Here is an 18,163-nt window from a genome sequence, read left to right as displayed (position 1 = left end):
CTGTTCTAAAGTAAGTATGACATGTTCAGGTAGTTTTTTCTTCAAAAAGTGGAGTCATGTTTGAAATTGATAGAAGTTTTAATTTTGTATTTGCATTTCAATTGCAAATAATACCCTATGAATTTTCAAGCTGTCCGAGACACTTCAACACCTTACAACTGCCTAACACGGGCAGTAAGGGTGTAAATCTACATTTGATAGATTAAAGCTTTCCAATAACAGGTTATTTATTAGCATTGTGGTAACACTGTGCAGCTCATATGAGGGTATGGGTTACAGGAAAAAAAGGGGGGAGGGCAGAATCCTATAATTGACAGTGTTTATTAAGATTAAAAGGTTTCAAGGGTGAACTTCGATGAAGGCAAGAGTTAAGGCAGTAGACAAAATCTGCTGTAGCAAACTGGAAATAAATGGGATGGAAATGAAAGGGAGCATACAAATTAATGAAGAAGAGTGGAAACAAATACTTCGGATCCTATTATATCCTTCATATGGAAGGTCTCAGCACAGATGGGAGGGAACTAGAGGGCCCAAACATTCAGCCCGCAAAACACACACACACGCACGCACGCATCCAGTAATAGCTCTCCGTGTGGAGTGTAGGATGCGCCCTATAGCCTGGAGATCGCAGGTTCGAATCCAGGCCGGGGGTTCCTAGGGGGCGGCGCACAATTGGCCGAGCACTTCCCAGGTAGGGAAGACTTAGGTCGGCAGGGCAATCCACGGTTCACCGCAGACCAGCTACCCCTTTGGCTGATAGGGTGCCTGCGGGTCTGCAGTGGAGCCATTTAGATCTGTGTTGTACTCCAGCACTACGGGTCTGGAGGAACAAGTTTCGGAGGATGCGTGTTTCAGCCTCCGTTTCCAGAGTCGCCGGGGGGTTACAGTGGTGAACTGGGATAAAAATAATAATTGGGCATTCCAAATTGTGGAGAAAACCAGGGTAAAAACCATTGGCAAGACTAAATTAAAAAAAATAATAATAAATGCCTTCATTGGGGCACGCAAGGCAGAACCGCCAAATCAAGGAATCTAACTTCTCTTAGGTTAAACAAAGTTTACTTTAGTTTACTGTTACAGTTCCAGAGTTTAGGAGGTCAACGCATTTCCTCATACCTATTGGAATTGCACTAACGCTCTTGTTTGTAAGTGAACCTACTATGACTAAGTACATTTGCTGTAGTGCTATTCGTATGTTATCAGCCTAATTCACTTAAAGATTTAAACAAGAAAATACACAAGCGTGACAAAAATATAGAAGCAAGTTAATTTTGTTCAGTGAAGTGTTTGATGGGTCTGCCTGTACTGACCTCATGATTGAATTGCACTACTGTTGCAGCATTAACTAAAAAGGGAACAGGTAAACACAAGCCCTGGAATACACAGACAATACAAGGAAAAATGACACTTGTTTCATAGTACGTGCAGTGCAAATAACATGAAAACTGAGCTTTAAATACTGCATGTTTATCAAACACAGCTCACACTTTGACAGAATTGAAAGCTCCAATTTGGAGGACGGACATGGATTCAGGTTTGCATTTTCATTTGTTTGCGTTGTTTCTTCCAGGATACTGGAGGTGTAACGATTCATTATCGATTTACATGCATTTCTTTACAGAATGTATCATATCACAATAGAGTTGCTGTATAAATCTAGACAGAGTACACCAAAAAATAAATAAATAAATAAAATATGCAAGCTTAGCAAATAGAATTACCAAATTAGAATTACCGTTTAGGATCCAAATGACTCAACTGGCTTGTGGAGTTCATTCCTAGCCAACCCACTGCATGTCTTACAATTAACTGAAGCACAGTCGACTAAAAGGGGAAAACTACTTTGAAATGTTTTTGACAGTTATTTGAAAAATAAAAAAAAAAAACAGTACAGCAAATCTAAATTCTTAGAGGGGACCTTGATGCAGATTTGACTGCAATGTTTTATTAACGGTACAGTTATTTGTCTAGAATATAAAGCACACATTTGTAAAAAAAAAATTAAATGGTTTGCCAAAAGGTCTTGGCTAAAAATGTTTCTTAATTGAAGGCATTGAGAAAGACTTTATTTTGCTTTAAATGTTGCTACTGTGTATGTTTGAGGAGCATGAAAATATCATTATAAAACTGCTGGAAATAGCATTATTGAACAAACCAAAACAACAATCTAAAACTTCTTCAAAACACAGTTTCAACAATTAGAGCTTCCAGTATTTTCAGTGTTTGCTTAACTGGTGGAATTATTTTACTGAATGAAAATCAACTTTCCAAGCTAAGACACACCTGGGCTACTGGAGTTACCTGTGTTTATTTCAGCATATAGTAAAACATGAAATAGATAAAACTAGGAACTACAACAGTGTCTCAGATTTCAGGGTATCCCATTCAAACCCTCACTTGAAAGCACATAATGATTGGTTGTACCTTTATCCAGTGCACTTCTGTAAGAAAAGGACTGTTTTTCAAAGGTTGTATCAGCTTCACAAGAGAAAAGGATCTTCTTGTTTGGCCACTTTTGATTATAATTCATTGTTTCCATCTGCAAATGAAAAGCTCCTGTTCATTTCAGCAGGGCAATATCAAATGGTTTTAACTAGGGCTGCAGGAGTTTGCAATACAGACTTGGAGTATTGCTTTCCAGACTCTTGCAGAGAGTATTTTAAACAAACTGAAAATTGCATTGTAAAGGTCTTTGTTTCACATGATCGTGTCTCTAATTTTCAGTGATTTGATTTTATTTAAATATCTGCCGATGATGTGAATGTGATCACAGAGCTATGCTGTACATGTTTTTTGTTTTTTTAATTTTTTTATTAGTACTCAAAAGATTCAGAATTTAATGTACAGATGACAACATTATAGACTCTAAATTACATTTCCACCTGGGTTATGAACCCCGTTTGTAAACTCAATCTCATCTCGTGCCAATATCAAACTGGGGCTGCTACCGGTTTCATCTGCAGTCCAGTCTGCAACCAGACATTACATAACAGTCAAAGATCACCTGTATGCTTCAAATGTTTGTATAATTTCAGGTTTACAAATGAAATCGCCAACCTCCAGTATCAATACAAATATTAAAAGTATATTTTATTCACATTCCTCGCTCTGCCTACATGTTTTTTTTTTGTCTTTGTTTTTTTTTTTGCAGTCTGAGATCTCAAGTTATTCGGTAAGGTTTCCAACAGTTGGATTCTAAAATATGACTATTTCTTTTATAAAAGTGTTGTGGTTTGATAGCCATTCTTCAAGTCACACAGGGAGCTCATATCCTGCACTTGAAGCGGCGGAAGTCAAGTAGATTTAATGCTGCAGTGTTACAGTTGTGTTTCTTCATAGGCCCCAGAGAAAGAGGCCAGGGTGAGCCCCCCGACATCAAGACAACAACTTCCCCCCCTACTGGAGGTCTTACTGAAGATTTTGAAAGAAAGAAAAAAAGAACAGCTGTAGAGTACACAGCTGCTTTCCAAGTGAGATTCAAAGCCAGCAACAGAGACTTGTGCCAAATGCAGTGCTCATCTCCTCACTCTAAGGGCCAGATCACGGCGCATTCAGCAGATTTGAAGAGGATTCCTGTCTCTTTCCAACTGCATTTGAATGAGAGAAATGGGAAGGGTTACGGTCAAAAAAAGACACTCAAGGGATGGCATGAAAACTTCTTCTCTAACCAGTCCTGTAACAGTCCACCTTTTCAATACAAAGGGCAAGGTTTATCAAACTATTTTTTTTAAAGGAAAATAAAAAATACAAAAAACATATTAATGTTACCATCAAATCTGTTAATTAAGGACAAAGAAAGGTTGTTTGCAACTAGTTATAATTCTTTATAAAATGGTGGTGCCAATTTGGTAGAAATATACAAGTGATTTTAAAGCACATTTGACAGCCTTGGCTGTAAAAGACACAACACAAATAATTAAAGTTATTGGTTTAATCAATTAATTTACACTGATTATGGCTTTATTGAATAGTTTACTGTTCTTATCTACAGTTAGTTACTATAGTTTTTAGTTTTGTTTCTGCTAGATTCCGTTTTCTCAGTCAAATGTGCAGAAGAGGAACATGATGATACAAGTTTTCAGGGAGTTTTAAGAAGAGACAGTTGGTAGTTTACTGCATGTTGTTTCTATTAGAGAGATTATTTAACAGATGTTAATGAGGGATTGTCCTGATATTGAAGGTGACTTCAATTGCTGTCAACAGGAGCAGACCACGAATGTCTTTTTACTGGCATACAATACGACTTCTTATTGAGGTAAAACTATAAGAACCTAAGTCAAGGAGTGGAGCACAGTTGCTTTTGGGACACCATGCAAAGAGCTCAGGAGAAGCTACTAATTTGGCACTTTTCCCAGATTGCCCTGAAAAATGTGTCCTGTTGGTATGACCCCTCTCTGGGGAACTCCCTTTCAAATTCAGCAGACCATCTGTTCCAGAGGAGGCTGGGCTGAAGGCCAGCTGGTACTGCAGAGAGAGAGAGAAAGAGACACACTTGCATACTGCCATCAGAAGAAAGTTGTCAATATTTGCTGATCCCAACTGTTTGGTGAAAACTGCTGCTGTGTCATGTGGTCTGTTGAATCTTTTCTATTTCAAAATACAGCAGAAGTATATTGTGGTGCTTCCCTTTTCTCAAAGAAGCACTACCTTTACTGGCATTTAAATTACCCCACTGTTTCTAAACCTAGTACAGAACTTTTTATATTGAAGCACCTTCACTTAAAAGCAGTATCGGGTCCAGACTGGAGAAACAGTACAGTAGTTAGTGCAAGTATCCAGCTCAGCCAGGTATCAAAACACTACAGCCAACGATTATCAGTGAATAAAATACCCTGCCAGATTTTGGTCCGGGTGCATCTACTAAATGCAGACAGGTGTTATAAATCCATACCTTAAAAAGAGCCACTTGGAATGGGTATGTAATATCAAAGTTAACTATCCTAGCTAAATGTACAGTACCTGTATACTGCTTGTTTTTTATATTCACTACATACATTCTGTTTCAGCCAACAAATCCTAGTGATGTTTTAACACACAGAAGTATAAAGCATCCATGTGGCCTTAATACAGCTCTCAGACATAAGCATTCTAGTGGAAATACATTTGTGAGAAATACCTAGAACAAATACTGAACCAGACAATGATACACAAAGTGAATCTAAACAAGAACACATGAATTGAGTGATATTTTAAATTTATTTTTAAATAGCAAGCCATCAGAATTTAACATTCATATTCCATTAACATTGGTGGTAGAGCTGCACACACAGACACTGCCAACTGTGACTAACAACCATGAGAACAACAAACATACTGTACAGTACTGCAAATAATACATTTACAGAGAACTTTGTTCCTTATTAAGCATGCTCCCCTCCCAAACAGCCCAGCGTCGTACAAACACCAGGGAAACCTGATTTCAACAAAACTGGGAGAGAGAGAGAGAGAGAGAGAGAGAGAGAGAGAGAGAACACAGTGTACCCAAACCTCCTACCATTTACTTTTACATTCTGCCAGCTCTGACAATCGTACTGTGTTTCCTACACTTCTCTCTACCCGATACACCAAGCCCAGCTCCACAGCTCTGTATCTGGGCTGCTGTTCCAGGAAGAATGAAAACAATACGAGTTCCATGGCTGTATTGAAGCATTTCTCTCTAATCGCGCACACATGTATTATTTTAAATATGTAGCAACGAGAAGATAATCTTAAAATAGCAAGCGCTGCCCTGAGTATACCCAGTGTATTTTGGTTTTGATCCAGAGCAAAAAAAAGAAAAACCTAATCCTACAACAATACAGCAGTGATCACGTTGTACATCTTTGCAGACCTAACATGTGCAGTGTAGTCACCTTTGTGCTCTACACACAACTGACCTGTTGGACAGTTTTAAAGTGGCACTGTACTGTGTTTAGTTTTCAGCAGTTAATAACACATCTTTTAGAGCATCTTTAGTTTGGTTTAATTTTAGTTTTTGTTTTTAATGTCCATTTGCTGCCAGTTTCAAGTTCTTTTAGTCCAGTGGTACAGGGAAATGGAAACAATGTGAAAACCTGAACTGTAATTCATTTATCCTATAATATAATTATCTGTTTACTATATCAAACAGGTTAAATTAACTGCATTTCGACTATTGATTTTTCCATAACTGACCATCCAATAGTGTCTCTGAACTAACTGATTGCACAGAACTGATTTTTTAACATTTTATATTTCCTGATTGATTGGAAATACAAACAACAACTGTTGTACCAAGCCACTAACTGTAAGATGGCTAGGACTCAGGTTTCCTAGCTATATCTTTCCAATAGGCCTAATATAACCAAAAGTGCGGTTATATTACTGAATCTTGTTTTGAAAAAGATTTTGCTAAAAATAAAACATGAAGAAAGCAGAGCTGTTTTGGAGCTGGCAAATATTATAGCTGTCTGAGAAAGGATATCTACAATTTCCTGTTCCAAAAAAAATTCCTAGTTTAACTTTAATTGTAGCCTACAGACAAAAGCTAGAATACTTACTGTAACTGTGCATCAGTGCCCTGTGCAGGAATTGAAAAAACAAACAAAACCCTTTCCAGGTTTTACTGGGGGCTTAATTAGGTTTTTCATCAAAAATATATGATTTTCATTGTACGATACAATGTGATTTATTTAGGGAAACATAAATAAATAAATAAATAAATACCTGGAATGGCTCAAACTGTTATGCACATGGAAATGTACATTTGTGTGCATACATGAAAATAACATTCTGTCTGATTTTGGTTCCACTGTTAAACACAATCTAATCTGCACTGTGGGAGTACAGTAATATTGTAACTGGAAGTACAGTTTACATGTCACCATGATGTGCTGACTTCAGTTGCAAGCTGGTCAATGTGGTTTAAACCAGGGTTAGAGCGCTGGCTTTAATATAGACGACATTTCCATCACAAAACCCTCACTCACTCATAAAACCCACAGTGCAAATACACGCATAAGTACTGACATCCACTTTGGACACAGAGAAAGAGAGGAGAGAGAGAGAGAAAGAGAGAAATAAATGCAGCAATAAAATTATGTTTGCCAAGCAATATTGTGTAGAATCATTCCAGCACAAGTGGACCAAGGTGGGATGCTCAACCCCTTAATTATTTAAGTGAGTTAAAAACCTGAAGAAACATTTACAAAATGGCAATTTGTAAAACCTTCACAGAGTCTCACCATGTTAGGCATGAGTTACACAGCTCTTCCTTTGCATGCACACGACACCTGCCCTGGAACCCTTTGCTCCATCACGTGTAGTTTACGCCAAGTATCATCAACCATAAATAATCCTTAATTTACAGTTGATGATAGTGTACATAAACCACACCACTTTTGAATGACTACATTCCAAGGCAGGTATACTTCTAGAAATTACATCAGACAGCTGCTTAAATAACACCAAACTGCGAGATTAAAAAGATGCCCAGTAATGAAGCAGGCATCTGGAGAATGTGTTTGAAAGATTTTCAGTGTTAATATACAATAGCAGTGTCTGCTAAATCAGCTATATAGATGATTTTTTTTTTATTTATTTATTTATTTATTTATTTATTTTTTAAAACTAACAAATCCATAATCCTGAACTTTTACAGTGCCGTAACACTAATAAAATGATCAATCTTCATATCTGAAGCCATCACTCCCCAGTGCAATTAGAGTACTACAGTAAGTCTAAGTTTATCAAGCAAGCTCCTAATCCTATGATCCGATACATGAAACTTCCACTCTATTGTACAGTATGTATACTGTTAAAGCTGTACTGTACTTTTAAGACTTTGATAATTTGATTTCTCAAACGGCTTCAAATCTATCCTAATGACGTTACAGTTGAATCTCCACCGATGCCTTTTAGGAGTAACCTTCCATGATTGTTACTGCCATTCAACGTTCTGTTAAATTTGGTAATCACAGAAAAGTATAGCAGTCATAAGACAAGGGGAGAAAAAAAAGCATTTTAGCAGGCAAATGCCTGCTGAAATCACCAGTAACATCAGAGTGGTGTTTTCTCACTCTGGGGAGTGAAATTGAGTGATTAACATACTTTTTACATTTCAAAGTGTCAGATTCGCACAAACACAAAGAACAATTTTATGATGATACAGTAAACATCAGTGTTGGGCAAAGCACCTTTACCCGATTAATAAAAAGCAAGCTGTAGAAATTCAAGGTAATGATCTGCATTAAGATATATTATAATACACTATCTCTCTGTACACTCTGTTGTGTTACTATATGTTAACATTAATCCTTAAAGCAACAGGCACGGGTTTGGTTAATGCAACATGTCTTTCCCATAAAATCCAGGCATGTAAATTCCAATAGAATTTGTAACAACAAACGAGTTTCAACATGGATGAATCTGAACTACGATTGGAAATCTAATTCTGTTCCAGTTAAAGCAAAAAGGCAAGACAAAATCTATATCGGCTTAGAAAAACACAGAGTGCTCAGTGAAACAGAGACCCACTCTGCCCTTAACCACTCAAAAACTAACATTCCCATTTGCCACTAGTCTACTTGAACGTGGCGATTAATCAGTAATGCAGAGATATCCAATCTCACTGTACAAACAAGCATGTTTGGTATAGAGTTCTAATACCACTCTAGTGTGCCAATTGGTTGCAATTTAACCCAAGCGCTTAAGTATTAAACAGTTCAAAGTGCCCCCTGAGTGGCATTCCTGAAAGAGCTTAGTCAAGAGAGTGGCTGAAAACACACAAGTTAGAAAATCAGGAGGCTACCTGTTGTGGGTTTCTACCAATTTCAGCAAAGTATTCAACAAAAAAGAGTAAGCCAGCCTTTTACTCGCTGCACAGGTTATTTAGCTGTATACAGAAGAGATGGCACTACCCCTATAAAACCCTTCTGTGTTATTAAGTCTACTACCTTTTAATATAAACAGTTTCTACTGAAGTTAGATGGGCAATACAGGGATGTATTTTGACTCAAAATGCAGTAGCTAAGATAATATTTTACTCCCAGAGACACCAAACTAAGACACATCTTGAAACAACAAGAAGTTGATAATGGACTAAAAACATGCAATAAAATACACAACTAAAAAACAAAAGCTGTATTTTTTTATGCCACCAAGCAAGCCAAGGCCAGTTTGTTTAATGTTATTTGCAATCATGGAAATAACTGCAACTCAAAGAGAGAGTCAAGTAGATCATTGTTTTGGTGCCTTCTTCAATCTACTGTCAAATTTACTTTTGTAGTCTTACCTTAGAATTCTGACTGAGCGTTTTAAAGTTACGGATGACAGATAACTCACTCACTAATGCTCCATTTCCTTAAACCTGTGTCACACAGATACACAGTGAAGTATTATCAAGCTATGCAAACAGAGTAAAACAGTACAATCCTTACCTCCAGGACAGGCCCGGCTCCCAGAATGATCTGCTCCACCCCACTGGCGAATCCTTTCTGGCTCAAGGCGGTGAGGTGGTGGATGAGGAAGTTGGTGCTCTGAGTCTTGCCGGAGCCACTCTCCCCGGAGATGACGATGCACTGGTTATTCCTCTGCTGCAGCATGGCATGGTAGGCCACATCAGCAACGGCATAGATGTGGGGCTCCAGCTTACCCAGCTGGTGGTTGTCGTACATCTTGACATACTTGGGGTTGTATATGGGCAGGAACTTAAAGGGGTTGATGACGATGAGGATGCTGCCCACGTAGGTGTAGATCTTCTCCTGCTTGAAGCGGCTGCGCAGGTTGTCCAGGAGGGTCTTCTCGTTGAGGTCTGGAAGGTTGCAGAGATCGTCGTAGTCCTTCTGCTGGGGTTGGGGGAGGAAGCCCCTCTCCACCATCCTCCGCCGTTCCTCTGTGACTCGCAGCCACATCTGCAGGTTGCCGTAATGGATAGAACCGTCCAGGTTCTTCTCGCGCAGCAAGAACCGGTAGTCCTCCCCGCTGAAGCAGTTCTCCATAGCCATCCGGGGCCACAGCATCATACGCTGGACTGGGCAGTCTGTGGGGTTGAGGATCCATTCCTCCCCTCCAAACTCCTTGACCTCCGCCAGCACGTAGCATTTTGTCTTGTCCAGTTGGAGCTTATTTATGAGGTGGTCTATGACCTCTGCGGCCGTAGTGCTCTTGTGGGCCGATATGGGGCAGTAGATGGTGCCCTCGGCTATAGTCCCAGGGTAGATCCGCAGCGTGAACTCTGAGTCCTCAAAGCGTCGTCTCCCCCCAACATCATGCACATTCATATTGGAGCAGCAGTTCCCATCAGCAATCACAGCACATCCTTCGAAAGGGCACCAGGAAACTGCTTCAAGACATTACAACTGCAAAGGAAGAACAGCAAAAAAATGAATTTACAATTAGAAGACACAGCATTTGCACAAGGCTGTACAGAAGTAGGTGGCACAATAACAAGGCCAATTCATTCAAGTTGTGTGCCTTTCCCACCTCTATTTTCTGGTGCTGCTTCAGAAGAGTTTAAATGTTTAGGAAATTAAACAGAATACAACATCCCACTACTTTGTAGCATCTTCAAATTATTTAGCAATGGTGGGAGAGAAAAATGTTTAACTTGTTATTCAAGTAAGCAAAATGCTAATTAATATCACGCAATGCAAGTTATGTACATGTTTAGCAAAGTACTAAAACACTCTCTACGTTGAATGCACACACAATACCATCGGCTAGTGTTGGTGGAGCTCAACTGCATTAATGTAGAAGACATCTGCCCACTTGACATGAAGGACAGCTGAACCGCGAGACACTCCCTCCCCCTGGCTAATCCAGCACTGCTGAAGCCGTTAAACCAAGAGCATGTTCAGACAGGCAGCGGCTGTGGGGTGAGGATGGTGCAGCTGCTCTAACCAGGAACCTGCCAGCACATACCAAGGCTACTGTTGGCAGGGCCAGGTTTCAAAATCTTAAAGTGTAGTGTTCCCATATGGTTTTAAAATGAGTTTATACACACACACACAAACAGCTGTATGTGTTATTAAAAAAAAAAAAAAAGTTTAGGAATACAAATAAAGTTGAATTCTCAAAAAACTGTTGATCTAACAATGATCTAGTACAGTGAAAGATGTACAATAATGTATTGAAATAAAATTGTAAATGGGGACTCAACATCAAGTAAATTTTTGAAAGGGATTGTTTTATTTAGGGAACAAAATAACATTTTCAGTGTCTTCTACTGAAAATTAATAAATGAACTTGATATTATATATATATATATATATATATATATATATATATATATATATATATATATTAGTTTACTAGGTCTGCTATTTTGAGTTATAAGACAATCTTCAGTAAAACATACTTATTGTATCATATTTGAACACCATCCTTTTTATTTCTGCAGTAAGAACTACTGTTGGAAGGAGTACTACATTCAGAGCATGCATTTGTCTGCCAGCTTAACTTATCTTTGGAGAATTTAAACCAAGAACCATGCTCATGTGAACCATAGGAAGGTGGTTTAAATTGGTGAGGGAATGAAATTGCTAGGAGCCCTTGGTAGCATTGCAACACTGGAGTAAACTTAAGTTTAAATCAGTTGAAAACGAGGCTAAAAAAACTAGAAATAAAACACCTGTCCCTCTCCCGCAAGATGGCATCAGTGTATTTAAGAAATGTTTTGTTGTGCACTGAATGGGTATACAGTACAAGACTTATAACAGGTCGGCTGTGGGGTCCAGTGGTTAAATAAAAGGGGCTTGTAACCAGGAGGTCCCTGGTTCAAATCCCGGCTCAGCCACCGACTCACTGTATGAACCTCTGTCTTTCTGGTGTTGACTCACTGTATGAACCTCTGTCTTTTTGGTGTTGTAAGTGACTCTGCAGAAGTTCACAAACCCTAGTTTCTGTAAATTGCCTTGGATAAAGGCGTCTGCGGATAACAGACATAAGACTTTGGCAACATGGGGTGGGGTCTCTTTACCAACATTACTGAAGTAGGCACACCATAAGAAAAGGTTTGGCAAAGCTGTTGATGCCCCTGGGTGGGTGTACATGTACAGTAACAAAGCTGTTTAACAGTGGCGCTTCTGCCACCGCAAACCACTACATTTTCAGTAAACAAGACATTTTAACTGGGGGTAAATACAATAGCACTGCTTCATTAACACTGGTTTGAGAACAACCCTCATAAAAATACACCATTTAGCATCATACTGACAATAGCCCTGTTCAAGTTTGATGTATTGAGGCATCCTGAAAACTGCTCAAATCAAATAACATCACAGATGGGAATCACAGGGCACACCATACCGCTATTGCAACAAAATACAGTAAACTTCACCATAACTAAGAGGAAGACATACTGTAATAAGTAGGTATTATAGTCTCTGCTTTTAGTTTATGAACCAGTTATGTATTTTAAACCAGATACATAATAAATCATTTAAACAATTAGTGACTCACAAAAGTCAATAACAAGCTGCTTTATATACATTAATAAAAAGACCTCTAGGCTCTCACATAATATTAGATATATTAGATCTCATACAAAGGTCTAAGTGACTAGGATGATCCAACTTGACTTGATGCACAACGTTCCCATCTGAGCAGTTCATTACTGCTCACTCACTTGAACAGCCCCCTCTATTCCTCGGGCTTGATAAGCTGTCAATTTGTACCTGTCTGGGTTTATGAAGGAAGGGACATACACCAACCACTGATTTATTGTATCAAGCAAATATCTATTGATATACCTTCTAAACAAGCAAACCATGTATCTTTCAACCAGTTAGTTCATTCTCTACAAGCAGAGAAAGAGCTTAGGATTCTGTGTGTTCACTGCAGCTCTGAAATCAAACAGCATCCAGCTTTAGCCCCCTCAGCCTTTTTGCTGTCTGTCCTTGAGATGCATGTTTGAAACGTGATGTCATTGTTTTTAAGGAAACTCAGATCCGATTTCCTTCATTCCGGAGGAGAAGAGGCTAAAGGGCCAGATTGAAAGCTTTTCCTGCAGTGCGGACGTGTACAGGTTATGGTGCGGAGGCAGGGCTTGTTTAATGCACAGTTTGTTGCTTGGAGAGGTTTTTACCCAAACTAAAACTTTTAAATGATCAGGAACACGTGCAAATCCAAAAATATATATATAAAAAAAGTACTGATCACATGGGAGCAATGTGAAAAAAAAAAAAAAAAAAAAAAAAACCTGGGGTGAGGGGTAAAGAGACATTATTTTAGGGAAGCAGCCCAACTTTTCTTTTGAATGTATGTTTGCCTCCCTCCCTAAAACAGCAATATCTGCCAAATAACTCCTAAACCACTAAATCTGCTACTCCGCACAAACACAATCTGTAGCATTTATCATACTGTTAACTATATATTCTGAAGGTAATTAAAAATGAATATATGTACATTCTGCCGTTTGCATTTACAATGACATTTTGCACAAAAGAGAAGCTGCTTTTGAAATTCCTCTCAATATAATGCTTTGAATTGAAGGTGCTCCCTACGTACAGTAGGACAAGTTTAGGAACCATAGCTTTATAAGCTTTACTGATACTGTGAATCTGAAGGAATGAAAAGGAAGGATCAAACTCATTACAGAGAGCTCTTTATATACAGACACAAAGTAAATGCATTTCATGATGACATTTAATGAATTATGCAATAAACTATATCAAACAGATGTTTACTGTGCAGAACGTTCATATAAATTAATTCTAGCTACTTAATTACATTTTTAATTACTAGCACAAATGTGTTTCCAATCCTGCCTTTGTGTCTGAAACCACAGAAGATACATCACAGCAGAGGAAGGATAGGCATAGCAGAAGGCAATTGTATTATTGCAGTACTGTAGGCATAATCCTAGGAAACAATACTCTGTGAAGTGGGTTCTAAAAGGTGGAATATTTTCTCAGCAGCACAAGCCAGCCTGCAAGATCCCCAGGCCCTCTTTAAATGGAACCAGGCACCTCTACAGAAGATCACCCAGCAGCGACCTGCGGGATGAGATCAATGACCAGATAATGACCCCTGGCCAGCTGGGCTCTGATTGATCCTGTTGCAGTACTGTACCCCTTCCCCTTGGAGCACAGGCATTAAAATACCTCTCAGGCACCAACATGCACCAGGGAAATCACTGCTTGTTAAAGAGACACGTTTAAAACAAAGGAGGTCACTGCTTTTTTCAAAGCACTAAACTCTTATAAAAAAAAAAAAGCTCTCAAGATCAAACTAGAAAAAACAGTAGACATATAGTACAGTGTAATAATTGGCTCATCGCTCTTATAGTTTTACCTAATTTAACTCTTTCAACACTGCAGACAGTTATCAAGATAACTCAAAACTGCTGCTCTAGAGACTGCTCTAGTAGTATGCGAAAGATAGATAATCAACACTGCAGACTGCTGCAGCAGTACTGTATAGGAAAGAGAACTCCAATGGACACTGCAGACCGCTGTAGTAGTATAGGACAACTCCACTCAAAAATAGCAAATAAGTAACTAATCTGATCCTTGCATGGATTTGTATTTGTTTATAAAAGAATAAAAAATAAACTATTCAATTAGTTATTTATCACAGCATTTCTGTAACATTAATAATGGGTTGATTTGATGTACCTTTACTCCACTGAGATATGCCACAGCTGGATATTTTAAGAGCAGTTTACAGCACCAGGGAATCAACTGGACTGGATCAACCACTTATTTTTAGGGGTAATCCAGGGATAACCACAGACACAGTAGATGGTGTAATCCAGAGTGATTCCCCAGGCTGTACAGACCTCTTGAAAAACCCAGCAAATCAAAGAACTGAGTTAAGAAAGCTGGTTGAAAAGGAGCAATGTTACGTTGCCAACTGTTTTTAAAAGCCAGATTTAGACCACCGACAGTGGAATATTCATAAATGTTTTGTACTACTTGACGCCTTATAAAACACACACACACACACAGTACATCAGGTTTTAGGAACTGTTTTGTAATACTTCTTATTTTGCCCCTTTCACAGTGTAGATGAACTTTCTCTAAAGTAAAACAGAAAGCAGAATCAACTATACAGCCAACATATAATAAACAACGTCATACAAGAAAGAATTCTCTTCTGCTAGCGCTATTTCTTAAAAAATACGTACAGTAGGCAAACTAAAATGTCCATGTTCATGGTAAAAGACTACCCCATTCTAACTTCCATGAGACAGCATTGGTAGACACAGCTTTACTGAATGTTAATAGATCCTCCAAAAGTAAGCATTTTCATATTTTTTATAAAAATCGATGTTTTGAAAGAACAAAAATGTTTCTGTAAACTATCTGTTGTGTTCTGTATGGCTCTATAGTAGCAACATGCAGGTACAGTATGTACAGTTTTTCAAATTTTCAGATGCTTGTAATATAAACTTGGGTGTATGGACACATTCATTTACAACATGTAATTTTTCGCTTTCTTTATGATCTGCGTATGACGAGTCCGATTAAATTAACATGAAATCACCAGAAGCATAAACTTGTCTGAAAAGGTGGAATGTCCGCCCCACACCCTTTACCTGCTCCTGGAAGGTAACTGGATTGTGAATCATGAGATTACCCACCACACAGCGCACAGCATCTTAGTCCAAAGCTGACAGCTGTACTATAAATAGATAGCAACTTTACCTTGTGTTTACAGTTACCCTTGTAGTGTAGTCACACAAGCTTATAGCCTATTCAATGTAAACAAGAGTTATACACTCTCCATGTTCAGTATATCAGCCCACACAGTGGAAAAGCAAAGCTATTAAAAAGAACCTTGTATAGACGCTGTAATACACTCTGGTTATTTACTCAGTGATCATATGAATTTTGTTTTGAAGCATTATGGCTTTGTTGAAGTACAGGAATGCTTTATTGTTTGTATGGTGACCAACAGGAATATTAAAAACACACTAAACTGCACATCAATGGAAGTTCCCCCACCACATTTCAGACCTCTTTTATTTTGAAAAGTCACAGAATAAAAGGAAATCCAGCAGGGCTGAGGGCATACTGTGGGTCTTTTATTGTTCTAATGAAACTTCTCCATCAAACTCAATGTAAACTAAGGCTGTATAACAAAATTATATATATGTGTGAAAAATTGAAATAAAAAAGTAGGACTACAAATACTTGGCATTTGGTAGTTCCAGATCAGTGCCAGTGTAACCAGCCGTTGGTGTAAACAGAATGATTAAACATGTTAAATATGATTTACGATCTCAATGTTAACTACGCATTACATACTGTATCTTATAAACTCTTAAGATGAGGCAATTTCACAGTATTGCTATATAGCTATGTTTTTTTAGAATTAAACCTTCTGAATGTTACGTTAACATACTGAACTACATACTGCTTTGTAGTTTCCCCATATATTTAAATGAAAGTGACAAAAATTGAAAAATGTGACATTTCAAAATCTAACATGAAATACTGTACTACTGCTGTGTTATGTCTTGCGGTACACTTTTGCAATGTCATTTTGTAGTTTCTTTGATTACATAATGTTAAATTAAATATCTAAATTATGTTCATACATTTGTATTATTAATGTCTAAACCCTAGTAAAACTTTTGACCATAGCTGTAGATAAAGTAAGTGATGATATTTTCCACAATTATAAAATATGTTTCAAAGCATTTCTAAATTATGCTCTCAAACTACAGTAGTTTAGCACATTTTTCAGCTATAACACACTGTCTGCTGGTTCAGATCAAGGTACTGTCTTTGATCAAGTGTAAAATGTAATAAAAAAAGAAAGACTTCCGCTATCTGCTGTATTTACAAGGTACTGTATGCCTCAGGGTGACTACCAGCAAATTTGGAAGAATCTAAAAGTAGCTTCTGGGGCTCCCGAGTGGCACCTCCAGCAAAGGCGCACCATGTGGATGTACCCTATAGCCTGGGGATCAAAGCCGACCATGACCGGGAGTTCCTAGGGGGCGGCGCACACTTGGCCGAGCGCTGCCCGGGAAGGTCTAGGCCGGCAAGGGAATCCAACGCTCACCGTGCATCAGCGACCCCTGTGGCCGATAGGGCGCCTGTGGTTCTGCAGTGGAGCCTCCAGATCTGTGTTGTCCTGACACTATAGGTCTGGTGGCCTCGCTGTGGATCCGCAGTGTGAAAAATGACAGATTGTCAGGAGCACGTTTCGGAGGAACGCGTGCTCCAGCCTCCGGAGATGACTAAAGTAGCTCCCTAAAACCTTATTTTAGCCTGGCAAAATGCAATGAAATAACCATGGACCTGGTTGGAACAGTAATACTCTAGAAGGCCAAGAGTGAAAACCTAAAGACTAAACAAAAAAAAAAAGTCTTAAAATAGCACACAAAGTAGAAATAAATAAAATGCTGTATTATGCTCAACAAAACTATTAAATTAAGTAAAAGTTTTCAGGCTAAACACCACATAAAATATTAGCATTGACCAGGCAACAAGTCCTTTGATTCAAAACTACTGTAAATGACCAAGAACCTGATGGAACTGCTAGAAAAATGCATCACAGCCTCAGTCTGTACGTACTTGAATTGATTATCTACTGCAAGTGCTCGATTTACTGTTTTAACAGTCTCATACCAGTCAACGATAAAATGAAAACGTATGCACATACAACGCCAGTTTGATATACTGACAAATGTCTCTGTAACCAGCACACCTAGATTCTGACACTCTCTAGTTTGTTCCAATTTATCACATTTGAACAAGATGCTTCTTTATACATACAGCATGTAAAAATGTAAACTTGACACACAGAAAAAGACAGCCTTCATACTGTATACCGCAGATCAGGATATACTGGTCCGCTCACATCGGAGAAGCAGTTCTATGCAAAACTTTAAAAGTGTGACATACTTTTTTGTCTGCCTTGACTATATAGGGATATGCATCTTCTGAGAATAACAACAGATCAGACTCACTGAGGAATATATCAGCTACAGCTTGTGAAGCACTCTGCTTACCCAGACAGAGCAGTGAGAGAATCATGACCATTTAAACACAGTGGGAATTCTGCAACCCTAAAATAGGTGCAGTCCTCAATTCTAACCCAGTGAATGCAGCACACTTTCAATCTGGTTGTGGATAACACGCCATACCAAGAGGTGTATAACAAAGCCAAGTTTAAAAAAGGATTGCAAGGCTTGCACTATTGAAATTGATAAAACCATACAACCTCACCTGAACTGTTGTATCGTCACACA

General features: G+C 38.5%; 1 protein-coding gene across 8 annotated transcripts in view; it reads right to left on the bottom strand.

The window, feature by feature from the left end:
* The window catches only part of LOC121299185 (unconventional myosin-IXAa-like), a 168,587-nt gene that overhangs the window by 113,060 nt on the left and 37,364 nt on the right, over positions 1 to 18,163 (bottom strand). For all 8 annotated transcript variants that reach the window (XM_041226806.1, XM_041226798.1, XM_041226805.1 and 5 more), the window contains exon 2: positions 9,396 to 10,316. In XM_041226806.1, coding sequence (XP_041082740.1) covers positions 9,396 to 10,238 — 843 coding nt within the window. In that variant the 5' untranslated portion in view covers positions 10,239 to 10,316. The remainder of the gene's footprint in view (positions 1 to 9,395; positions 10,317 to 18,163) is intronic.

Source organism: Polyodon spathula, chromosome 24 (genome assembly GCF_017654505.1).
Source record: "Polyodon spathula isolate WHYD16114869_AA chromosome 24, ASM1765450v1, whole genome shotgun sequence".
Taxonomy (NCBI): domain Eukaryota; kingdom Metazoa; phylum Chordata; class Actinopteri; order Acipenseriformes; family Polyodontidae; genus Polyodon; species Polyodon spathula.
This window is presented reverse-complemented; position numbering and strand designations above follow the sequence as displayed.